At 32.4% G+C, this 24,827-nt stretch overlaps 5 protein-coding genes and 1 long non-coding RNA gene across 7 annotated transcripts; 4 read left to right on the plus strand and 2 right to left on the minus strand.

Moving 5' to 3' along the window:
- Positions 1–1,719: 1,719 nt before the first annotated feature.
- Positions 1,720–2,615, plus strand: LOC126265102 (uncharacterized). The gene is made up of 3 exons (XR_007547651.1): positions 1,720–1,858; positions 2,158–2,263; positions 2,331–2,615. It is a non-coding gene; the product is annotated as an uncharacterized LOC126265102 (long non-coding RNA).
- Positions 2,616–5,934: 3,319 nt separating this feature from the next.
- Positions 5,935–9,424, minus strand: LOC126264927 (uncharacterized). The gene is made up of 3 exons (XM_049964672.1): positions 7,856–9,424; positions 7,668–7,802; positions 5,935–6,018 (listed from the first exon to the last, which is right to left on the minus strand). Exons 1-3 carry the CDS (start codon positions 8,765–8,767, stop codon positions 5,935–5,937), a joined length of 1,131 nt encoding a protein of 376 aa, XP_049820629.1. The 5' UTR covers positions 8,768–9,424.
- Positions 9,425–9,522: 98 nt separating this feature from the next.
- On the plus strand, positions 9,523–10,593 carry LOC109602493 (grpE protein homolog, mitochondrial). The gene is made up of 4 exons (XM_020018872.2): positions 9,523–9,679; positions 9,743–9,896; positions 9,955–10,272; positions 10,359–10,593. The coding sequence occupies exons 1-4, from the start codon at positions 9,606–9,608 to the stop codon at positions 10,461–10,463; spliced, it is 651 nt and encodes a 216-aa protein (XP_019874431.1). The 5' UTR covers positions 9,523–9,605; the 3' UTR covers positions 10,464–10,593.
- Positions 10,594–10,641: 48 nt separating this feature from the next.
- Positions 10,642–16,845, minus strand: LOC109606552 (E3 ubiquitin-protein ligase RNF38). Of its 2 annotated transcripts, none has more exons than XM_020023092.2 (8): positions 16,513–16,845; positions 16,275–16,455; positions 16,101–16,222; positions 15,586–15,840; positions 14,518–14,732; positions 13,730–14,457; positions 13,369–13,675; positions 10,642–13,299 (listed from the first exon to the last, which is right to left on the minus strand). In XM_020023092.2, the coding sequence occupies exons 2-8, from the start codon at positions 16,442–16,444 to the stop codon at positions 13,237–13,239; spliced, it is 1,860 nt and encodes a 619-aa protein (XP_019878651.2). In that variant the 5' UTR covers positions 16,445–16,455; positions 16,513–16,845; the 3' UTR covers positions 10,642–13,236. The 2 variants fall into 2 exon arrangements, with proteins under 2 accessions (XP_019878651.2, XP_049821700.1); XM_049965743.1 differs by having other exon boundaries at positions 15,586–15,858.
- Positions 16,846–18,018: 1,173 nt separating this feature from the next.
- On the plus strand, positions 18,019–21,307 carry LOC109602469 (uncharacterized). Its single transcript, XM_020018833.2, has 2 exons — positions 18,019–18,578; positions 19,563–21,307. The coding sequence occupies exons 1-2, from the start codon at positions 18,511–18,513 to the stop codon at positions 19,903–19,905; spliced, it is 411 nt and encodes a 136-aa protein (XP_019874392.1). The 5' UTR covers positions 18,019–18,510; the 3' UTR covers positions 19,906–21,307.
- An 87-nt stretch (positions 21,308–21,394) lies between these two features.
- Positions 21,395–24,758, plus strand: LOC109602475 (zinc finger MYND domain-containing protein 10-like). Its single transcript, XM_049965746.1, has 6 exons — positions 21,395–22,204; positions 23,093–23,214; positions 23,261–23,369; positions 23,421–23,960; positions 24,010–24,362; positions 24,413–24,758. The coding sequence occupies exons 2-6, from the start codon at positions 23,126–23,128 to the stop codon at positions 24,618–24,620; spliced, it is 1,299 nt and encodes a 432-aa protein (XP_049821703.1). The 5' UTR covers positions 21,395–22,204; positions 23,093–23,125; the 3' UTR covers positions 24,621–24,758.
- The last annotated feature ends 69 nt before the right edge of the window (positions 24,759–24,827 follow it).

The raw sequence follows: 24,827 nt of genomic DNA on the forward strand, positions 1-24,827 counted from the left end.
CCTTTGATTGGGATGACACGTGTGTAGCTCTCCACTCAATTTAGAAGTGATTTTAGATTTGTTTTCCTTCGATCATAGATCCTATATTTTCATTTGATCTCTTAAGCCACAGGTCCATTAAAAATAATGTCGCTTTTTCGGATTATTCCTATTTTTTGATAAAATTTAATTTTACAATTTTCCGCTACTATTTCTATAGTACCATTTGTCTTTAGCCTCAAAATAGGCTTCAGTTAGACCAAAAATGTGTTCTAATGAACATTTCGATTCTGGCACAGTTTGGGCGCAATAAATCGGAATATGGGCGCCGATTAATTACTGTACGTGAAACTTGGATACACCATTATACGCCTAAAACAAAAATACAGTCAAAACAGTGCACGCAAAGGGAAAATCGATTCGAAAATAAGCAAAAACTGACGACTGTTCAATTGCGACGCAGTAAATAACAGTTTTTATATGTGTTGTTGCAGCAGATTCGCATCATTCATTTTTGACGAGTTAAAAATATTGTTTGTTCACGTTATGCATTTTGAATCGAATATTACAATAGTATACAACTTTCTTATAGTTACAGTTCTTGTTGTTTAATTCGTATAATAATTGTTGTCCTAATTCGAATATATTTATTCTAAAAGGTATTTTACTCAATTATCATATAACATGTTAAAAGTTAAATGTATAATTAAAGTAAACAAATAACAAAATATTAATATTAAATCTCTATTTGAAGAAAATATATTGTATAATAATTCTAACATAAAATAACATAATATACAAATGCAAAATTATAACATATATAAACAAATGTAGTGCATATTTCAAATACATAATATATTAGAAATAATTATATATTTACAGAATAAGAAAGTTGAACATTAACAATATATTTGTTTGTTGTTTTCCATAAAATTGTAACACATTTAAAATGCTTCAAAATATTTGCAATAAATGAGTAATTTTTTTATTAATTTCGTTATTAGAGAGTATGAGCCTTTTTTCACACGACCCATGTTGGCTTCGTTAATTTTTAATAATATTATTATAAATAAAATAACTGAGACAACAACATAAATAAAGACATTATAATTTGTGTGTTCATCAAATGTTTCATCAATACCATCAAATTGCTCATTAAAAGTAAATAAATGAAAGTTATCTTAGTACAGATGTTTAATTTAGGAAACAAAAAATTTGTATAATTTCTTTTTAAACTTATTGTGTTTTCATTGTTCAATCTGTTAATAACGTTCAAATTTATAAATTCTTTTCGATTATGCTCGAAATTGTTAATAATAATGCAAACGTTCAATTTAATGTTATAATAATGTAGTATGTTTATTGTATGTGAATTGTATAATTTGTAAATTCTCTTAGATATTGTTCATCTGCATATTTGTAAAATGTTACATTAAAATTGCTGTATTTTGATGGTTTATAATATTCCGAATTAAGATAAACATGATTATTTATTTAAAAATTGTCGATTAGTACCTCAGATTTGTTGGTTATTATCATTAAACAGGTAAAGCGGGCGAAGTGTATAAAATCAGATGTTTTAACGAAAAAATTCCGTTTCAAGCAAAAACCTTCTTGAAAGAATTACATAAACATCGACGTTGACCAATCACAGAGGTGTGGGGTGACTCGTTATTGGACGGCGCCATTAAATTGCGGTCATTCTGTTATCGATCCGCGTATCGATCGGTCGGTCGTCGGTCGGTCGTCGGTCGGTCGTCGGTCGGGGTGGTGGTCCGCGCTGCCGTCCACCCCAATTAATTCGGTGGTGCGGTTCGGGTTAGTGCAGTCCCTCGTGCGATCAATTAGTGCCCTACTGGACATGCTACGGGGTTAAAAGGTAAAACATCATACTTAGATTTTTTAATTTTTTTGTTTAAATGTTGAGTTGTTTAAACAATATTTCAGTTTCTGTTTAATATTCAAATATTTTAATAGTAAATTAAATACTTTGATTTTTAATTGAATATTTTTTTACTGTCATCTTTTTGATTTTTATTGGTCGTAACTGATGTGTTATATTTTTTATAATTAGAATAAATGTTTTTGTGAGTAAGAATTTAAATATTTAAATAATTTACATTAATTTAATTAAACTAACTAATACGTTTATATTCTCATCGATTCGACGGACAACAGTGATGAAGTGTTTTCTCCAACGTGACTTTGATGGACAAATCCTGAAGTGTGATGACCCAACCAACCATTGGAGAGACGATAAGGCAACAGGGAAAGGGCATTAAAGGTAACAAAGAATAATTGAATGACCAATTAAACAGTGATATTAATTGAACGTTTTTGATTATTTTCAGGTAGGTCCAGAACGAGACTAGTTAACTGGGCAACTGGCAACGCAAAGTAAGTTTTTGAACATGATATTTCCGGTTCTCCTTTCGTCCTTTCAACTTTGCCATCGGTTCATCATTGCGTCCATCAATTACTTTAATAAATATTTGCGGAAGGTATTGTTCCACTTTCCCAAAAGGAGAGTTTTCGTAAAGCATTGTTTATTGTTTCATGTGTCCTTTGAGTAATGTACCCCGACATTCTCTTTCAGCTTTCATAAATAACGAAAACTTTTATAACTATCTATTCCTTTTCCACTAAATTACAGATTTGTTTTGATTAATTCATAAAAACTTTACTTCTTAATGTCATAAAATCTCTTTCAGCTTAAATAAATAAAAGTAAATTTTGCTTTAGTTCCAAAAAATTAAACTGATTGACTAATTTCGTATTTATTATATGTTATAAAGTTGATATTTTTGTTTAATATGTACATTTATTGTAATAAAAGTGTAATCTTATGTAATATGTTATTATGTAAATCAATTTATTAATTTATTTATTTATTCTCATAAAACTGAATTTATATTAATAGAAAGATTACATTATAAAATTATTTTGAATTTAAATTTCGCGATTTATATATTAATTTCGGATTATATATCCACAGCAACGTTGGGGATTCGCACCGAGTTTCATATTCCCAAGTTAATGTGGTGCTATAAGAGCACCAGTTCACAGAAAGTCGGTTTGCTGAATGACCACACTGTTCCGAATTCGAAGTGGACCTGCATATCTGACGCTGACTGTAGCTAGACGGTGGTGGTGGTGGTGGTGGTGGTGGTGTGACGACTTAAAATCTTATTGAAGTGAAAGAACGATGTTCAAAGATTCGCACTAAAGTATATACAAAACGGAATTTGAATCATGTATGGAATCATTACCCTGTTTTACTGTAGATATAACACGTGGCCATATAATATTCGCTGTTGATGATATTTTCCTTCTCAAGATAGTCCATGAATATTACACCACTTGCTGTCCACTCAGATGACGATCGTTTTGATTCCGGAGTGAGGCAATAGGTCCATGTTTCATCCATCGTCAGATATCTACGCAAAAATACCGGTTTGTTACGTTGAAACAACTCACGCAACTTTTCAATCATTCAAAACGATTTTGTGATCCAGTGAACGGTCTCTGGTCAAAAAAACTGTCAGCAAGTCCCATTTTCTCAAGGTTTTTGGCATTCCAACGAGAAATAAAAATAATAAAATTAAATTGACCAACTGCGTAGTGGGCATAACAATAATATCAAACAAACAACAAAAAAATAAACATTACATTTTCCAGAATCTAATTCAAATAGTATATCTCTTTGTTTTTCATTTTTTATACATATAGGCCAGAAAGTTATGCAATTGATAAATATAATAACCAGAAGTTTGTTAAACAATATTGTAAATTAAATGTATGTTAATAATTCATTAATCATCTATGGTTTATTACTTAAGCTCTTAAAACATTTGGTGAGCTCCTTTAAAATTAATACACGTCAGTAATTTGGTACTATCACATAAACAGAAATATTTTTCATTTTATATTCGTGTCCAATTATTACAATTTAGTGAGTGATTCCCAACACATCAAATTCTTATTCCAACTCATCAATTTTATCATTATGATTAACACCGTCAATTTTGTGAATAAGCTTAATTTTTACGTAGCAATCCAATCAATCGAATACACAATTTAATTCAATGAATTGTTACAAAACAATTACTCAGCATTTATGTATATTCAAGTTAATTAATGAAGTACAGTGAAAAGAAATTGTTTCTTTTCATATTTTGTTTGTTTCCATACTGTGTCTTTTAACTTATGCAATAATGCATACGAAAAGAAAATTATTCAGTAACTTCACTCAAACACTGATTAATACGTTCGCACTTAACTTGAATTGCAATTGCCAAAGATACAGCGCCCCACGAAAAATCTACGCTTCGAGTTTAATACTATTTTTCGTATGCAGTGCTTACTTCACATCAGCTTTCAGAGAGAAACATGCCAGCTATGCAAACATATTCAACATTATCCAACTCGTCGATATTCTAATGTGTTTCATTTCCACATTTCATATAATCCACATGAACTTCGTGCAGCGGCAATTTTCCAAAAAAATGCACCGCAATTTCAAAAATTTGAAAAATGAATTGTGTAGGGTCTACAAAAGCGAGACCCCCACAAAGCAGTTTAACGTGCTTATTTGCTCCTTCCACGTAATCTTCTTCGTCAAGTTTATTCTTGAACTTCCAGTTTTACTTTTACTCGTACGCGATAAAGTTAGAACGGGTCTCCAGTTTTTGTTCAGATCGATCCATAGTTATCTGAATTTCGTAGTAATTTTCCAAATTTATTGCCTGCAGAATTTATTTAAGGATTTATTAAAAGTAACAAATGGGAATGTTGGAAACTATAAGACAATACTGGAAGAAGTTAACTCAGTGAAATGTTTAACGAGTTTGTCTTTGTTAAACGTGAAGTATTATCTTAAACTGCACCGAAATTTCTATAATTTATCCTTGGCGTTTAATAAAGTTTACGGGAAACATATTTTTTGCGTTATGTTCATTATTTTCACACAACTTGTTGAGTCCATAGTTGTTGCGATTAAACTGGGAATCATGGCACATGAAAAAGCCACGCCGTTTCTAACATCCATGGTCATTTTAACTTGTCTACTTTGGTTTTTCACATTTATGGTAAGAAAATTATTAAATTATAAAAATTAACTAATATTAGCCTTGTTTCAGTTATTGGCATTAACAATTGTTTCTAGTTGTTCCAAGACTGAAGATGAAATGAAAAAATCATCGTCAATTGCTTTCGAACTATTACTACAAATGCCCACAGCAAATCCATCGATACGAGACAAAATAATCGAAGAGGATTTTGTTCTTTTTTGCCATACCTTAATTAACAGGCCAATTAAATTTACTGCCGCAGGATTTTTCTATATGGATTATTCCTTAATGTTTTCAATTATGGGTTCCATTTCATTCTATATTATTATTGGAAGTCAAATTTCTTAAATATGTAAATATACATAATTATCGAGATTCCCAACTATAACTCTTATAAATTTTGTCATCCCAATTTTTGTAAATATCTCCTTACCTATCTTATACCTTTTGTCGAGACAGAGGGCAGAGAGTATCAATTGAGGTCAACTAATAGTCCCGATCGAAGATACGTAGTATAAAGGTTATAAATTATTGCTAAATATACAATTATCGTTGTCTGGTGCATTTGTACAATATGTTCGAGACAAAAATGCACAACCAAACCAAGTGCGAAGGAGTTGGCAGCCATATCACAAAAAGTCGAAAATTTACATGTTATCTTGAACAGATCACTGTAAAATAATACAAACTTTTCAACATCTCAAGTTATGTTACTTCCTTTAACTGATTATCCAGTCACGTGTGTAATTACTTTTCATCAACCATACACATATATGGTAATTGAACAAAGTCGATGAAGAAAGTGTTTTGTGTAAATGGGTCTGTGCTATGCATACTACAAATACTACGTGTGAGAAAATGGAAATTAAAAAAAGATCGATCGGAACTACCAGTTGACCTCAACTGATACTGTAGCCACGCGCTCTCTGCCCTCCTTCTCGACAACGGTGAGATACAAGTAGCGTACAACCTATAGGAAACGAGATATTTGCAAAAAACGAGCAAAAAAAACGATTTTTATGACTTTTGACCTCTGTCTTTTCAATTTGCGGCCATCCTATCATGAGTAAATTTTGAAACAAGTTTATACGAGTTTATAATGAATAAATTATTGTTTTTACTTACACTGTGGAGAATTGCGAAAGAAACGTATTAATATGTTGTGGTGTACCAGTTATACTCAATTTTTTTAACCATTTTCTGTATTGTGAGTTTTTTAAATACAATGCCACATTTTTGGCCACATTAAACTAATACAAATTAATGCATATTACTTGATTTCAACAAATTTTAACCAAGTGGGGAATACAATCTGCTAACAGAAAACTTACAACAGATTTATCAAATAATTAAACAAAGATTCGGCTGCTAGACCACAACAATCATATAACTGTAATAATGATACTTTTAATAATTTACATATCATTAGAAGTAATGACATTATCAACTAGGGAAAACAGAAACTTGAATGCTCTACCTGTGAACACATGTGATCATATTTAACAACGAAAATTTTTCGATACTGCTATTTTGTCAAAACCAACATTACATATATTTACAAAATGCTTAATTACAAACTGGAAAGTGTCCGCATAATTTTAAGTCATCTATCAACCGGAGTAGATGAGTTTTGATGTACTGTTAGCTAATTTGTTTGTCTTCACCTTCATCATTTTCAGAGCAATAACTACTGTGAAAATTCTTTTGAATAACCTGGATTTTTCTTTATCTATCAATCAGTCGTATTTTCGGAAGTCTCCTGTTGTCTGCTGAATTCATTAAATGTTAGGTCCGGCTAGTTGATTCTGTTCTGGCTTGTATGGGTGAGGGCCTCAGGGGTTGCTTTTTCCTGGAGGTTCAAACGGTGCACATGGACTATCCTTCTTAATTAGGCCTGGGCTTACACATTTCCCATACAGCTTCATCTGTATAATTCTAGATTTATCACCATTTTTGCAGCACAATATTATTGTTCAAATTATATAATACTTTATTTTTACTGACATTCAATCGGTACGATTCTCGTGAAAAATGATTTCCAAACAAAAAAGTAATATTTATGTGAAACTAAAAAAATAGTTGTGGGTATTACAGGGGTATGTTTATAAAAACATAATTAAAAGTAAAATTCGCATTATAAAAACAAAATGATAAACAATATCTTTATTAAAAAATAACAAAATATTATCTGTACCATTATTCAGTTGGTATTAATAAATTGTTTTTAAAAAATGAGTTATAATGGAAATAAAAAGAAACATAAATTCTCTTGCAGTACGGTTTTGTTTTCAAACAAACATTTAAATAAAACTAGCCGTTCCCCCTTTAAAAATCAATTGTACTTCCATAATAAATGCAACGTTCATTAAATATTTATTATAATAGGAGCAAAGTTTTATATGTTTGTAGACATTTGTTGTTGTTAATTTTATGTAGTTAGTTTTAACTTTTTTAATTCTAAGTATAAAAATGTCAATTGGACAAAGCTAAAATTAACAAAATTGCACAAACACACATCATAAACAATTTAAGAAGCAACTTTCTATTATAATTACACATATTTAAACATGTAAATTCCCATTTTTTATGGAGAATATATCGACTTATTAGAAATAGTGCCCATTTCACTTCGTATTCCTTTTGTATAAACGAAGATGAGGACATGTCTAACAAATATTTAAAACAACCACTTCCAAATCGATAAATTTCGTAAGAAATTATGTCGCATATAGACACAATTTCAACAAAACTTTCCTGAAAATATAAATATATTAATAAATTTAAAGATTTCATAAAATGATTCTCACCATAAATAATATCATTATCATCATATTTACATAATAATTTACTTGAAACCAGTAAGGATACATTTCATTATGTCCTAAAATGACAAGAACCAATCTTGTTAAACTACAAATTATTATACACATTGGTGAGATACCGAAAACATTATTAAACAGTTCAAAAAACTCTGTAAGTTTGTAAATCCTTAAAGATTTAGCTTTAAATAATTCTCCATCGTTTTCATTTCGCCTATATTCTACAGCAGATTTGATCCAACCTATAAGAAAGTAGTCACCATTGACAGTTTTTTTAATATCTACAATTGGTAATTTATAATATTCTGTAATATCAATTAAGAGATCTTCGTTCATTTTCTTCACCAAATATTTGAAAATACTTAAAACTGTTGTAATTATAACAATTTCCAACACTAAAAGTATTAGGAAAACGGTCTGTATGACAAAGTATAAACTTTTCCAATTGTATTTGTAGAACAATAAGCCCAATTGAATTGTAACTAATGTTAAAAATATGACAAGTTTAAGCAATGCAGTTTTATTTTCTTGCACCAACATCTTCCAGTGCTTCTTGCAACCATCCAACTTTTCTTCCGTGTTACTTAACAATTTTAACATTTTTATATTGTCATCCAATGTTCTGTGCCTTATTAAGATAATTACACAAACCATAATAGTATCAACTATTGGTATTAAAATATCTGTTGTTATGATTTTCGTGTGAAAGTTCTGGTAAAAATTATATTTACCTTGTAGTAAAATCAGTAATTGCACCAAGCAATATATTAATAAAAATGCGGAAATTTCTCTAAATGGATAATCACATTTCACTTTGTTATGAATTTGTAAATAAAATCCACAAATATTCAAGAAGTAACTGATGTGGTCTAAAATAAACCACTCCTTCTGCAGAGGCATTTTTACTCTACATATTCCCACTATTATATAAATGTGACGTATAGTAAGGCAATTATGTAGTAACTAATAAGAGAGCTAATCCACTTCGATGCTTATAATAAATTTAAATGTACGAATTCGCTATGAATAATTTTTAAGGTTGCCGTGACGGCTACTCAGATAAGGCAGGTGACACAGTGCCTCAGTTTATATAGAAACAATATGTTGCAAAACAAGCAATAACAATTTTAAATTAAATTTCAATGAATTTTAAATGTGTTTGCCGATTTCATTTTCAAAAGTTACTTCATCATCTGATGAATTCAGTTGTGGAAATATTTTTAATAGTGCATCCAGTGCAATGCTGTTGACGTGCTGGCTTTTTCATTAAATAAATGTGTATGTCCAAAATCTATCTTGCGGACTAAATATACATGTCAACAACATTGATCGATCATACGAATTGAACATTGTTAATTATGCATAAACAAAAATAAAGTTTAGCCTATGTTTTCTTTTTGTTCTTTAGATACTGTGCCTCACCAGACTAAAACCTCACGAGCCGCCACTGAAAAGTTGAGGGTTCATATATTGAAATTATTTCTTATTAAATGTAAAAACATTTATAATATACATTTGTAATATTTAATTAAAACAATATATATTATTGTATAATATATAATAATGCAATACATAATATTGTTTAAATAATCATAAATTTTATTTTTAATCAACTAAGCGCGAAAATTTAAACTTCGTCTCCGACTCGTGCAGCACGTTGTTAAACGTCATGGTGTGACGTAAGAACACCTAACCACAAAAATTTCTGTAGTGTTATCAATATCCAAAATAATTTAATATGGCTTTAATCAGTGCAAGAAACTTACTGAAATGCGGTCAAACCTTAAACGACTGTTTGTTGTTTAACGCTAGGTAATTAATTATTAAAATTATAATAAAACCTTTTAACAAACATCTAAAATGCCTAACGTTTAGGTCAATCGCACTATCCAACATAAGGAGAAATAACAAACCAGAAGAGAAACCAAACGATGCCGAAACACAAAGTACGGCAGAGGAAAAGAACGAGGACATTGAAAAGTTGAACAAGGAAATAGCACAGTTAACAGAAAAAAACAATGAAACCTTGGTTTGTTTGGACATCATGTTTTCTTGCTGTTTTCTCTCTCTTACATAATCTTTTACAGGACAAGTATAAACGTGCTTTGGCTGACGGCGAAAATTTAAGAAACAGACTAACTAAGCAAATTGCTGATGCAAAAATCTATGGCATTCAAAGCTTCTGTAAAGACTTATTAGATGTGGCAGATGTACTGAACAAAGCTACCGAAACTGTACCTAAGGAAGAAATTAACGATAAAAATCCACATTTGAAGAGTTTATATGAAGGTTTGGTTATGACAGAAGCACAATTAAAATCAGTCTTTAAAAGACATGGTTTGGAACCTGTTAATCCATTAAATGAGAAATTCAATCCCAATTTCCATGAAGCCCTGTTTCAACAGGTAAGTTTCATTTAATTAAAGTTAGTTATTTAATTGATACAATCATATTATAAGAATTAAAGTTCAAATATGGTATTATTTTATAGGAAGTGGAAGGAACAGAGCCAGGCAAAGTAGTAATTGTATCAAAAATCGGTTATAAACTACATGATAGAGTAATTAGACCTGCCCTTGTTGGAGTGTCTAAGTAGATTTATAATTTTGTATAATTTCTAAGGGATTAAAATTAGTTGAAATGTGACCTTGATTATCTCACAAACAGCTATTATGTACAGATTAGTTATATGTTTTGTAAATAAAGTCTTGAAAAGGACCATTAAATTATTTTGTATTTTTATGTACCTACTTTTGTAAAATGAATAAAACAAATGTGTTTCTTTATTTTTATTGAAATTAGAACTAGTATAGTAGCACTATAAGCTTCTATAATACATAAATATTAAAATCCACTAAAAGCTTAAAGTATCACTTAGGTATTCACGTTCACAAAAATACAATCTATAACGTTTGATTATGCAGCAATTGCTAAATGTGAATGCCTTATATTTAATATTGCTATTCTTTGTTGAAATTATGCTATTGCACTTATGTCTGAGATATGTGTATTTTCATAACAACTGCACCCTCTTAAAACCCAACAAGAATTTACCCCAATATAAGACATAAACTAACCCCTATGACTTAGTTATATCATGCGAACGAAAACTTCAATAGTCATTCAATTAATTATGTTTTGTGCTAATAGATATGAAAATACTGGAATGTATGGACCATGGACAAATAATCAAATGTTTGTTCCCATGAAATAACTGAAAATTAAAAGTTTCAAACAATTTGGTACTTAAAACACAGAAACTATGGCACTAAATGGAAAAACATTAATAGTAATAAAGCTAAAACCGAGGGTGCGATCAACAACAAAAGGCCGTTTGAAAATTTATTGAGAAACCATTCTACATGTGTGTATGTATGCTGTCAGCGTATCGATCGCTGTCGGATTTGAAAATTGGCAGTTTCATCGAAAAGTGCATTAACTCCAATGCTGCAACTCATCTCATGTTCTTGTGCAGTTAAAAGAAATTGGTTACTTGGCAGAGTTAATTGTACAATATAAAGGCACACCTATTACAATAAATTCAATTTAAAATATTCTCTGTACAATCATATACTGTTGATTTATTATTATTTTTTTTTTCCATTTATTCTATTTGACATTAAAAGCATGTTACAACAATTCTAATTTGAGAAAATGGTAACTTGATGAATTTTACAGAAAATAATACCAACCGAAACCAAAAGAAGCAAATTATGTAGATCGCTGTCAATAAACGTGGTGAGATTACATTATAACTAAAAAGATTCAGCGATATGCATAATCTTAATTTCTGTTAAATAATTGTTCCGTTTGTACATACATTTTGTTCCGTTATTTATTTATATTAAAACATTTGCAGGCCCAATAAAACGAATTACTTAAAACGGATTAATCTTATCTCAGAATCTCAATATCCCGGAGTCGGTATAAAGAATACATATACAATATAGCACACATCCAACTCGCAATCATACAATCAATCATTTTATAAACTAACGAATGAGAAAAGATCATTTGTATAATTTCAATTTTTCGTATTTCTCAGCACAATTTTATTTTTGAATGCAGGTGGGGACTGGATAACCGTAAAAATGATGTAAAATGTTTTGAAACAAGTGTAAAACTGTTTCACTGAGATCTGAAAAAGACTAGAGACTTGCTGTTTTTAAATGTCTTGATTGGTATTGAAAGTTACAAAACTTGCAATGTTTATCTTGTAATGTGAATGTAAAAAAGACTAGATATACTGTTAACAGAATAATCCAAACCCACCTCAATCGTTAATACATTAAATATAAGACAAAATTAATTTCATTGAAAATCATGAATTGAAGAAATATTTTAAAATATAACTAAAATATTAGTCACAACAAAATAAAATATTTCTCCAATTTATCGTAGTATTTTTACAATCATTCAACCTTGCACTAAGAAACAGTTCTTAAATCTAAACGAAATCTCAATAAGATGCATATTAAAATAGTCAAGTCTTCATTTTTAGCTAAACTCAAGAAAGATATTTTTGAAAATGCACACATTTAAATCGTGTTCTAAACAATATTGATTCTGGCATTGCACATGCGACGTCTAAAAACAGACATATTATTTAGAAACCATGGAGGGAATATAACGAACGAATTGCTAGTAGTTTGTGCAGATGTTGATTATTCATAAGGCAAAAGTTCAAAAATGAGATTACTCTAACGTTAAATTGGCACTAGATTACGTGTAGTATTAGGACATGTAACAATTATAGTAATAAAAAAAAAACGTACGTCTAAATTATAACACTAACATTAAAAAAGCCAAACACTATTTTTTCCATATCTCTACTGGGGTGAAAAATTAACAATATCATAATCAAAATTAATATAATAGATATGTAAAAAATAGTTAGTGAAGCGGGGTTAATAACAAAAATTTACAACAAATAACACATTGCAGAATTTCGTGTACACAGTACACTTACAATACGCATTAATATTATATTACAAAGTTATCCAATAAAATCAGAATGGAAGGAACATAACACCACTTGATTATTGAGGGTGATGTAGGGAATTAATGAAAATAGTTGTTGGTGTAATTTCAGTCACGACCTTCCACCGTCGATTTATTAGACGACTCCATAACCAAGAGGTAGTTACACAAAAAAGTTGGGTGTTCGACAATGACACATAAAACATAAACTAAGAAAAACGTTAGCATGAAATTAAATGAATTTACGCTAAAATATTTAAAGCTCCATAATTCTCTGTAAATTATATTCGATTGAATAATGTAACATATGACATTAATAACTATTACTGGCAACTGATGGCACCTGACAAAACTTGTAGTGGAACGATTTTTCTCAAATTTAACTAAGCCTAATCACTGTTGTTGAAGAAGTCCGAAGCATTACCACGGCAAATCGGGCAAGTTCTATTCGACTGTAAGGGAAAAAACAACATTAGCACATAAGTAATTTATGTAGAACGGCGCAATAGCACAACACTCACCCTGAGCCACTTGTCGATACATTTGGCGTGAAACTCGTGCGAGCACGGCAAAACTCTGAGCATCTGACGGGCTTCAAAGTCGCACATGCAAACGACGCACGATGTCTGATCGCCTTGGTGTGTGTCCGCATTAAACTTGTAACTGACGAGCAGGTCAATCTCGTTCTTACCCAGACCGCGTGGCTTAGCCTCGCCCAGCTGTTCGGCCAAGTTGAGCAGCGCCTCATAATTTTCCGTTTCCGTCGAATCCGAACTGCTGAGATCCGTCTGACTGAACGGCGACATCGGCGGATTTGAAAACATCGCACTGCAACCAATCGATTTAATCATTCGGCATTTTTCAATTTCGATTAATACTTACAGGAAGTGCAACAGGAATCCGGGATACTGGGCGGGGGTGGCTATTAGAGGGGGTGGGGCGTTGTGGTGCCAACGCGCCAAACGTGCCGGAGCGAGTCGCGCGTTCCGCTGATGACGTGCGCGCGCGTGAATCAGCTCCGGCGGTGGCGGTGGCAACCCGAGGGAGGCGGATGCTTGAACCGTGATCGGCGACATGTGGATCGGAGCCGAGTGACCGTGGTGGTGCGGATGGTCCGCCAAAAGGTCCAGGTGATCCAAATTATCTGGTCTCTGGGTAGAGAGATGCTGGTGTGCGTAATGTTGACTGGTGACCGGAAGCGGATTGGCGGCTGCGGCGAACGGTCCGAATCCTTGCGGCGTCGCCAAACAGCCGTGCGGCGCCGGCGCCGCGTACTGTGGTGGTGCCGTCAGGAGAGGCTGCGGTCCGTACAAGTTGTGCACGTGACATCCGTGCGGTGGCGGCGGCAGATGATGTGGCGGCGATCCACCCGGACCGCCCGGACAGAGACCGAGATGGGCAGCCGCGCCCGAACCGTAACTCCACATCGCATCGGGATGATGGTGGTGGTGGTGGCCCATTGGAATTGTCATCGGTACCATATTGTCAATCATCATTGTAGACTGATGGGGGTGGGCGTGAGCTAGAGGTGGTGAGCTGGGGAGAAGGGATAAATGATGGGCGAAGTCGTTTCTGTCTCTGAAACGGGGGCGCCTCAGTGGCGGACTACCCTGTAATCAAATGGAAGATCTTAAACGTGGAAAACAAACATTCCTAAAACAATATGCAACCTGCATGTTGTGATGTGTGGAGGCGGGAATGTGCTGCCGGGGTGAACGACGAGGGGGCGACGACGGTTGAGAATTGAGTTGTTCGATGTGATGACTTGAACGTGACAGGCGTCTTCGTTTCCTGGACGGACTCTCGCTCTTTATACTCTCGTCACTCGTCTGGCGGTAGTACGGCGGAGAGTTCTGCTGGAAATGTACCGGACTCACTCTAACGTCTGAAAAAATCAAACAAACAAATCATACTTGGTTATTGCATTTATTTATTTAAATTTAAAACTCACTTATGAGGTAAAAAAGTATTTAAAAATTCAAATAATACAGACCGAACGAAACTCCCTTGTTATTCCAAGCTAAACACTATTCTCAACTCAGCTCAAGAACGTTAGCAATCGTTACAAATGCAGTATATTGTGCTTATGAACAACTAGCCAAGTTTTTCATATAAAATGTTCAGTAAAATGAGTCACGTTTCAAAACAATAGATTAAAAGCTTTACATTCCTATAGAAAATAAACATATAGTCAGTCATATCTAAAATTTCCAAATAAATGTTTTCTCAATCACATTATTAAAACACATTTTATAATATTGAAGAGTGACAGAAGGAAATTTTTTATCTTACCAAAATAAACTTTATTTATTATGTGTGTGATAAAAAGAAAATTGGTACATTTCACAAAAAGATTCAATAGTTAATTTAAGAATAAAATAGAATTTTAATTTCTTGTGTTGAAAAATTCCAGTTTTTATAAACTGAAAACTAAAATTGTATTAACAATTCAATAAAGGAAGTTTGACAATACGTTTTCAAAAAATATTAGTTGTGTTATAAACTAATTTATAACTTGATGTAACATTGTTTTATATTAAACATAAAATAATTTTTACCATTTAATCTCTATACAAACAATTCAACAAAGAAACAACATATTTAAAATGACCCTGCCATTTTGTCCAATTTTCTATGACAAAATGGCGATAAATTACATATTGCTATGGTAACCTGATCATAACCTTATATATGTAAGTGCATATTAATAAAATTTTAAGAAATATAAGCAAGCTCACCTCTTCCATGCCTCCTCTGTGAGTGTGAAAAATCCATTAAATTTCTCTGTAACAATCCTTCCGCCCCAGAATTACTTAACATATTATTTGAGTTATCACAATTGATGTGCAACGTCGGCGAAATATGTCTCCTATCAGCCAAATTCTGCATCATTCTCCTATCTGCATTGTTATGATAATTTGATTGAGTGTGCCTCCTTTCTGGTGCATTTGCCATTGGAATGTGCCTTCTATCCTGCATTTGTATTTGATGGCCTAAAAATACATTGGTTTCTGTACCAAAACCAAGGAAATACAGTCAATATGAGAAAGACAATTGCAAAAATCAAATCCATGTTTGGAAGGTTTCCTGAGCAGCAAACAACCTGCACACTAACAAATCAGAATTGTAAACAAACAATAATTAGCATTGCCAACATATATATATAAAATGAGACAAAATGGAGACTAAATAATGCACAAGTTGTATGTTGCAATCAGCCAGATATTACCATAACCCTTTTACAAATACTTACCTGAGCTCTCATTTGTGTAAACTAAGTGATTATTCCTGATAGGTGGACTGATCTGAGAATTTTTTGGATATCCATGTGCATATGACTCTTTAGGACTTCCATTTTGTGAAACAGAACATTCCCTGAAATCGCAAGAGTTTATTGGGGCAATGTGGGAGGATCACCATGACTTACCCCCGATTAAAGTTATTATCATAATCCCTATTGTAATCTTTGGAGTAGCGATTGGACCACCTTTGATGATTGTGATTATGGTTATGATTTGAACGATTAGGGTGATTATTTTGATGTCTACTATAGGTAGACGAGTTCCTTCGAGGTTGATTATGGTTGTTGTTATTCATATTTGATTATTCTAAAACGGTAAATTGTTGTAGAAAAACAAATAAAATAACCTTGTATGCATACATACACAATCTCTATTGAGCAAGAGTAATGAGTAATTTGGAATACACTATTGATCCACTATTAACATTATAGCCGTCACTCCTAATAATTCTACGTGGAATAGTGCACAACTGCACGTTGAATTCCACTTGAGCTAGTGCTAGAAGCACATATTACAATTTTTTCCAAGGAGAATAAAATTTTACGTTCTACAATATTGTGAAATCAGCAACGTTGTGGTACACCCTCCTGCACTAAAAACCCGAACGAAAATCAACAAACAAAACTACTTGGCTCACTTTTGATACAAGCACTGATTTTATTAAAGGATAGAGTCTAATTGTGCTAGCTCCTATCTGAGATAACACAAACGAGAGCCATTTATATACAAATAATTAATTTTCTAATAAAATTATTTGTATTTCTGACAGTGCTACCAACACCGCCTCAAGAAAAGAACCTAGATTTTTTAGAAAACAAAGTGAATATAGCTGCAAGATTGGGCAAAAATGTTTTACATGCCATTCCGCAACAAAAAAAACATAATAATAAAAATATTAATTGCATTATATATATTTATAAACTGATTTATAATACGTATAGCCTCATGTTGCTTCTGACTTTGCGTTGGCTGTATTTTTTATTTGTGAATTTAAATGAAATGCCATAAAATAGCCTGTTCAAAATAAAGATTCAGAAATAGTTTGCCATCTTATTTAGGTACTTCATCTTGACGTTTTGGATGCCGTTATTGTTTGTTTTGGTCCTTTGTATGTAAATATCCGGATTTATTTTTAGAATCCACTATGCATCGATTTACGCGTGCGCCCAATCCGTTATTCCCGCTGGGTCTTGTTAAATATTCGAGGCGTTGCCACAGATACTTTCCTGTTGCTGAAATTGAGCAGCACTTAATGTAATAGAAAAATCGTCACTACCTATATAGTATTGCCGTATTGCTTACAGCGCAACATTACGAACTCTAAGGATATATAGCCGAAAATTCGTTTGCAACATTTCACGTTGCCAAACACACATCGGACTGTTTCACAGTATTTTTGTATAAGGTAACGTTAAAAGGTAATAAAATAAATATTAAAAGATATGGGCTCAACAGGAATTTGAACCCGGGACCTCTGGCACCCAAAGCGAGAATCATACTTTTGGTCAGCAACCAACAACTTTTCACCCTCTTCTTTGCGGACTGCGGTCGTTTTGTAAATGAAAGTGGCCCTTGTCTGCCAAAAGGATACCGACCCCTGCCCTAGACCATTGAGCCAAATAGTAATTGATTTTGTTAAAACAGAAATAAAAGAATTTCTTTGATTTATAAATATTTGTGATAAAAATAGCTCTAAATTAACATCTAACAAATGATTAAAGAATAGTATCATAAGGAAATATACAAGTCGCGTATGACAGTGATACATCTACTTTGTTTGTAAACGGAGGTGAGTAAAAACTGTGGCAAACCCCGTCGGCAACAGCGCACAGTTCCGTTGATAGTGGGGCGAACATCGATTGACGCAGATCGGTTGACGCACGGGTTTTTTGTTACGATGTTGTTTAGTGAGAGTAGGAGAATGAAAGAGGCAGTCAATCCAAGGTGAAATAAAGTTGGTGTTCAAGTAATGGTTGTTTCTGGAATTTTGCGTTGAAAAGCGATCTTAACATATTGGCTTCATCATTTGTGATCGTGTGTGATACCGGACGGTGAGCGAAAACAGCCCATTGAATTCTCACTTATGGCGAAGTCGATGGTCCACTGTTGTTGATCCAATCAGACGCGTCCATTTTGTGAAAGCAAAATCTGCGCCGTACCTGACCGATAATCAGAAGATACGTTTTTTCACGCAAAATTCATCATCTTGGTCTGTGATATTATCGAAAGTCGTGAAAGCAATTTTTTATTTTGTTGATAAATCATCGAAACGTTGGAATTACGAATAAAAAACAAAACAGACTCAAAATATCGTAAACGCAAAGTGTGTCACTGTAACGTGAACCAGAGGCAAATTTCGCAATGGCACAGGCAAAGAAGACCATCGAAAACAGCAAAGTTGCCGTACGAGGCAACGTTCGACCAGCCAGGTATGTATTTTCTACAATTTATTGACGAACCGACGCGTTCAGCGCATTCTGATGCTTTCGTATTTCTTTGTTATTGCTGTTTCCAATTGGATCTATTACAAGCTGCGCTTTTTTTTTCTTTTATTATTTCATGCAGAAATTAAAAAAGTGTGTTTTTTGTAATTGTTTTTATTAGTTTTAGTTTAATACTGATGAAAACAAATAGTAAAATTGTTTAAAATAAAAATGATAATTTAGGTTTAAGTGTTGAAGATTATCTGACTTTAATTTTAATTATTAAACTTGTCTTAAATGTCAATAAATTTAATTAATAATGTGTTGTTATTCAAAACAGTTTCTTCTATATTTAATATGTATATTAAGAAGAGACAGAATAAAAAATTGTTATTTGCCTCATTGTATAAGAAGACAAAAGTCTATAGTTTCAATTAGAATTTTAACGATACAATTAATAATTTATATCGTATTTTATCATCGAATTAAATTGACTTTTAAAGGATAAATAATTATATCCCAATTGAACTATAGCAAAGGGCTGTATTTATATAAAAAATTAGAAATTAAGCAAATTACTTAAAAGGGAAATTTCTCGAATAAATTTTTTAAATATTAAACTTATCTTAAATGTCAATCAATAAACTTGTTAATCAAAACAGTTTCTTCTATATATTCATATATATATATATATATATATATATATATATATATATATAATAACAGAATAAAAAATTGTTATTTGCTTAATTATATAAGAAGACGAAAGATTATTGTTTCTATTAGAATATTTATATCGTGTTTTAACATTGAATTAAATTGAATTTTAAAGGATAAATAATTATATCCCGTTTGAAATGTAGCAAAAGGCTGTATTTATATAAAAAATAGAAATCACCAAACAATTATATTTGTAGTACTGCAGTACAGGGTGTGCTGTGGGTTTTAGTCATAAGAGGGCAAACAACTTCTACCGAAATCTTGAACCAGGTACGCCAATTCAGCGAAGAAGGGTGGATCCGCATCGCCCAGCGGCGGTGAACCGACGACACCGATCAGGCAGAGCCCGGTCGGTGGGGCGGCCAGCCCACAGGGAAGCTCGGGCCCAAGTCGCACGTCGCCGGGCCTCCTGGCCGGCCACTACGCCGGCTGCAAGTTCTCGGAGCCGCCACTCCCGTCGGCCCTGCCCCTGCCACCGCGCCACTGGACCCAAACGCCGCACAACGGCGGCGGCTGCGGCGGCTGCGGCGTCGTTCTACCGCTGTCCGTCGCCAAGTCCGAACAGCTGGACATTGCCCAACAGTTGAAGGTGCTCCTAAAAGTGCAGGCTTGACCTGTCGGCCAACAATCACCAAATTGTAGATACAACAAGAGACATTTATCTTTATATATACTTTTACGATGAGTGAATATATTGCAAACAACAACATGTATTAATCTTAAGATGTTTTGGTCGCGAGTGAACACGACAATACTGAATCCCGAAGCCTTTTTACGCAACAAATGATACGATACGATAAGAAGGAATGGCATTGTTATATTTCTAGGAGATTGTCCTGTTCAGCCGCACTGTGATATGCAATCATTTCTTTAACAAAACGACAATGATTGCTTTAGATTGTAGATAGTTTTAACATTTACTTAAGTCTATTTCTAAATGTGATTTTGTTCAACTGTTGAAAATTGTAAAGAGTATAATTTGAGTTTGTAATTGTGAGCAATGCTCAAATAAGTGTGATAAATGTTTAGTTTATAATATCTGCAATAGCAAAGCAGCATTCAATCATGACGACGAGATTGTCAACAACTGCTGTGATGTCCAAATTCGCCAACCGTTGGCCTGTACTGATTTTTCTTTGGGCATCGCCGACACTTGTTTACAGTTAAACTTGAGCTTTAATTAATTGTTAGATTTATATCAAACATATTTGTCAATTTTTATCCAAAAGAAGCAGTAATTATATTATTATAGTACAAAAACCACAAAAACGAATGCTATTTTGTTATACACTCAGAGAAACATAATCTAAATGGATTCGTCAATTATGACGTGTATTTTTGTTAAACGCAGTACAAATGTATAATCACTATTAAATAAGAGGTAGACATAAGAGTACCGAATGTATTCTTTCGTAAGTGCATAGCTCCCGTGCAGAATTGTGTGTAGTCTTTCAAATAGCATTTAAAGAGAATCCAAACTAATTACGTATGTGTCATATTTATTCTCTGAGCTACGCATTTACGAAATTTTTTGACATCATTGAAGGTAATTTTTTGAGGAATGGTCTTCCAATATGCCTCAGTTACAATTGCAGTGATGTGCAATATTACAAATTTACGTTTTATCAAAATTTTGCTTATTTTCAAAATTTAGAGATTCTAATTTCTGTTAAAAATAATTAATAATTTTCAGTTCATTTATTTCTTTTCGTTAAAAACGCACAAAATTTTCAAACTTACAGTTATTTTCGTTCAATATTGGGGTTTTAGGATCTCTATTTTTTTAGTTTAGAACATTTTAGTTTTAGAATCTCGGATCTCATTGTTCACTTTAAAAACGTTGAGTCATTTAACCAGCAATATGTAAAAAATCATTTATATATATATATACTATATATTCATCTCCATCCTAAAATCTGTGATACCTAGAACCATCATCCTTTAACAACTCCTTTTTTCCCAAATGCTATACCTATCCCATCCAAAATCCTTATTCCTTCCCCTCTATCCCAAAATGTTTTCATAAAAAGAAATGAATTCGGGGTAAAAAACAAAAACAATCAACATCTAGGAACGGCGACTTACTTACCACATCGTCTACTTGTCTGTGACTCTACGAGAAATCCAGGAGAGCAACATATTGAGAAAATAAAAATAACTTTTAATATACCCTTATTCCGTTTCCCGTTTCCTACACCTCGATTCTTAAAATGAAAAAAATTACGGCTAATATTACCCTAGTCCAGACTTATTTATACCAAATCCGTTAAAGAGAAGCCACCATATGGGAAAAAGGGGATTGATATGAAAAGGGTTCAAACCGGAATATTGAAACAAGTAATTTACTATCATGGGAATTTATAAATAGAGGTAGAAACTGACATTTTTATTTTAACCTAATTTTATATTAAGTTACAAATTTAATTTTGAGTACTTGGAAATTCTAATTAATTGATTAGTTAGTAATGTCATTAAATTTAATACCATATTTTTTTATACCTATCTGTCGATTGATAATGCACTTAATAAGATTATTGTGTATTTTACCGTTAACTCTAAAATGATTACTTATCAATTACCCTAAAGATCACTTACTTTAAAAAAGTGTCGACCATATCCACGTGTATAAAATCATTAAAACCATCATCCTTTTTTCTCAAATACTATACCTATCCCATCCAAAATCCTTATTCCTTCCCTTCTATCCCAAAATGTTTTCATAAAATTAAATGAATTCAGGTTAAAAACAATCAACGTCTAGGAAGAGCGACTTATGTGATACTCTACGAGAAATCCAGGAGAGCAACATATTGAGGAAATTAATATACCTATATCCCTTAATCCGTTAAAGAGAAACCACCATATGGAAGAAAAGGGATTGATATGAAAAGGGTTCAAACCGGAATATTGAAGTATGTAATTTACTATCATGGGAATTTATAAATAGATTCTGGTTAATTTATTAGTAATATTATTGTATATTTTTATAAAATTTAATACCATATTTTTCTAATACTTATCTGTCATTTGATAGTGCAATTAATAAGTTTATTGCGTATTTTACCGTTAATTAAAACGATCACTAATCAATCAATTACCCTAAAGATCACCTTCTTTAAAAAAGTTTCAACCTTCTCAACGTGTATAAAATCATTAAAACAAATTAATATAACTGATCTGATAGGTTTCTATGTAACTAATATTTGTACCACTTTAAAAATGTTGCTTCCATTGACATTTAAATATCTAGCGCATAACACGTAAAACAAAATTGCAATAATTATAAATAATATTTTTGCGTTCGACCAACACAAGGTTAACTAATAACAATGTAATAGATTCAAGAAAAAACCCAAATCAAAGTTCACTTTCAAGAACGTCTAGGACTCATCAGAGTTCATGGAATTGCATGAATATGTACTTGAAAGACACGATAGTCAAACACAAAAATTATTTCATTCTTATAAAAATGGACTACTTTATTATTCTTTAAAAATGAAAGTTTAATTATGTAACATAAAAATCTATGTCAAATATGAAAGTAACTCGAACAATGTTTGTGAAAATATATACAAATTTGAAATTTATTTCAAAATAATCGAAGTTCCTCAACTAATTCACCATCTGAAAAACATGTTAAGTAAAATTAGTATATTCTAACTAAATAAATTTAATGTCATCACATTCATCTTAAAATTTATAAATATAAAATAATGTAGTGCGTTTTTACCATGACAACCAATTATTTACTTCAATATCCATATTAAAACATCGATCAAACAATTTCACCTGCGTTTCAGAAACAGTTTAATCAATTTTATTAGAAAAGTAAAATGGAAAACAACGTACTTATGCCCACAGAAATTGAATTCTACGTAGATACGATACCATCACTTAGTATATTGGATTTGGGATCAACTCTGTAAGTTATTTAAAACATTTTTATGCAAATTATAAGTTTTTTTTAGCTGGATTGACTGGCACAAACGTTGCCAACAATTATGCCAACAAGCGGTTATAGAAGCGTCTGCTATGAGAGAAGAAACCGTAAAGGAAGCCTTCATCTCGTTACAAAAGGTGTCTCTAAAAATATCGAATATAAATGTGCTCTAATTTAATTCATTTTAGGTCACTGATCTCATATATCAGGTAATACAGATCATAGTTTGGAAAAATAAGGTGATGCCAATACTCTTGGAACTCGAACCTCATCCAAAATCAACAATAATAGCCTACTCGATCTTGTTCCATGAAGTGACTTGTGTCTCATTACTAGAAATAATTCTTTATCATGAAAATTCGTGGGAGATTATAAGTGATCACTCGGCAGATCTTTTGGAATACCTGGTCTCCTCCAGTAGTCACTTATTAAGTACGCGATACTGCCAAGAAATGAAGAACGAATCCGCTAAACAAGAACTAGAAAGACAAAAAACTAATATTGGTTTCGAGATTGGAATCAAGTCGTTAACCATCTTACGATACTTCGCTGAAAACATTGCGAAACTGCCTATAGATATTACTAATAGAATATATCGACATTATGATATTCCGATATTTCTCTCTGAGATTCTTTTAGCGGCTCCTTGGAATGTTGATGATAAGGAGTATGTTAACGGCAAATGGAAAGAGTTAAATTATTCTATAGTGAACCCCGCTGCAACTCAGGTAATCCATATCTCCACATATCTTCATAAATTAATTTAAATTTTTCTAGTGTTGGCTTGGAATAAGACAATTTTTATTAGATCCTGTATGTCAGAAATACTACGCTATAACTAAAAATCGTAAAGGCACGTTTCTTAGATTGTTACCTTTGATGTCTCCAGTTTTGATGGATCACATTTCGCCCTTAATCGAGCTGAAACATTGGCTTTGTAGAATTGCTACAATGGAGGAAACATCGGATCCTCCAAGACCTATTAATATTATAGAGGTTGTTTTAGATTTTAAAGACCGAATTTATAAAGACGTGCATAAAATTAAGGGGAAATACAGGAGTCTTGCTAAGATGCAGTTGCAGTCAATTTTTAACAACGATAAGCAATTTATTCAACAAACTGCCCAAAAGTATAAAATGTCCCAAGATAAAGCAAATTGCTAATTTACAGATTTTACAGATTCTCTGAAGCATATAATTTGGATTTTTTCGAAAAGTACAGTACTTCAGATATTACTACTACCAATACTTGTGTGAGGTGTGAGAAAAGTTCACTGAAAAGATGCTCTCGATGCAAAAAAGCCTGGTATTGCTCCCGAGCTTGTCAGGTTGAACATTGGCCTCAACACAAGGAATATTGCATTACAGAAAAGAATGAGACAAAATAAAAATATACAAATAAATAATATTGTATTAATTCAATAAAGTATATTGTTGAAATGAATTACATACATAACATAGTGTGTTTTACAAAGATAACCATTAATTTATAATTGCGTTGTAAATATAAATACATCGCATTTCCATCGTCAACAAGCGTTATCATTTTCTAGTCTTTAGCACATCCTGCTTATTATGCGCTGCCCACATTTCTT

Source organism: Aethina tumida, chromosome 3, assembly GCF_024364675.1.
Source record: "Aethina tumida isolate Nest 87 chromosome 3, icAetTumi1.1, whole genome shotgun sequence".
Classification (NCBI taxonomy): Eukaryota; Metazoa; Arthropoda; class Insecta; order Coleoptera; family Nitidulidae; genus Aethina; species Aethina tumida.

Bases quoted from the DNA above. Each gene is read 5' to 3' on its own strand.
- LOC109602493 (XM_020018872.2), top strand. From the start codon at position 9,606: ATGGCTTTAATCAGTGCAAGAAACTTACTGAAATGCGGTCAAACCTTA. The intron at 9,897-9,954 runs GTTTGTTTGGAC...AATCTTTTACAG, and splicing joins AAAAAAACAATGAAACCTTG to GACAAGTATAAACGTGCTTT. The intron at 10,273-10,358 runs GTAAGTTTCATT...ATTATTTTATAG, and splicing joins ATGAAGCCCTGTTTCAACAG to GAAGTGGAAGGAACAGAGCC.
- LOC109602475 (XM_049965746.1), top strand. From the start codon at position 23,126: ATGGAAAACAACGTACTTATGCCCACAGAAATTGAATTCTACGTAGAT. The intron at 23,215-23,260 runs GTAAGTTATTTA...AGTTTTTTTTAG, and splicing joins TTGGATTTGGGATCAACTCT to CTGGATTGACTGGCACAAAC. The intron at 24,363-24,412 runs GTATAAAATGTC...CAGATTTTACAG, and splicing joins ATTCAACAAACTGCCCAAAA to ATTCTCTGAAGCATATAATT.
- LOC109606552 (XM_049965743.1), bottom strand. From the start codon at position 16,444: ATGAATAACAACAACCATAATCAACCTCGAAGGAACTCGTCTACCTAT. The intron at 14,733-15,585 runs GTGAGCTTGCTT...TGATTTTTTCAG, and splicing joins ACAGAGGAGGCATGGAAGAG to ACGTTAGAGTGAGTCCGGTA. The intron at 13,300-13,368 runs GTGAGTGTTGTG...TTTCCCTTACAG, and splicing joins GTATCGACAAGTGGCTCAGG to TCGAATAGAACTTGCCCGAT.
- LOC109602469 (XM_020018833.2), top strand. From the start codon at position 18,511: ATGGCACAGGCAAAGAAGACCATCGAAAACAGCAAAGTTGCCGTACGA. The intron at 18,579-19,562 runs GTATGTATTTTC...ATCTTGAACCAG, and splicing joins GGCAACGTTCGACCAGCCAG to GTACGCCAATTCAGCGAAGA.
- LOC126264927 (XM_049964672.1), bottom strand. From the start codon at position 8,767: ATGCCTCTGCAGAAGGAGTGGTTTATTTTAGACCACATCAGTTACTTC. The intron at 7,803-7,855 runs GTGAGAATCATT...TTATATTTTCAG, and splicing joins TGATAATGATATTATTTATG to GAAAGTTTTGTTGAAATTGT. The intron at 6,019-7,667 runs GCACTATTTCTA...CGTTTCCTATAG, and splicing joins AGGAATACGAAGTGAAATGG to GTTGTACGCTACTTGTATCT.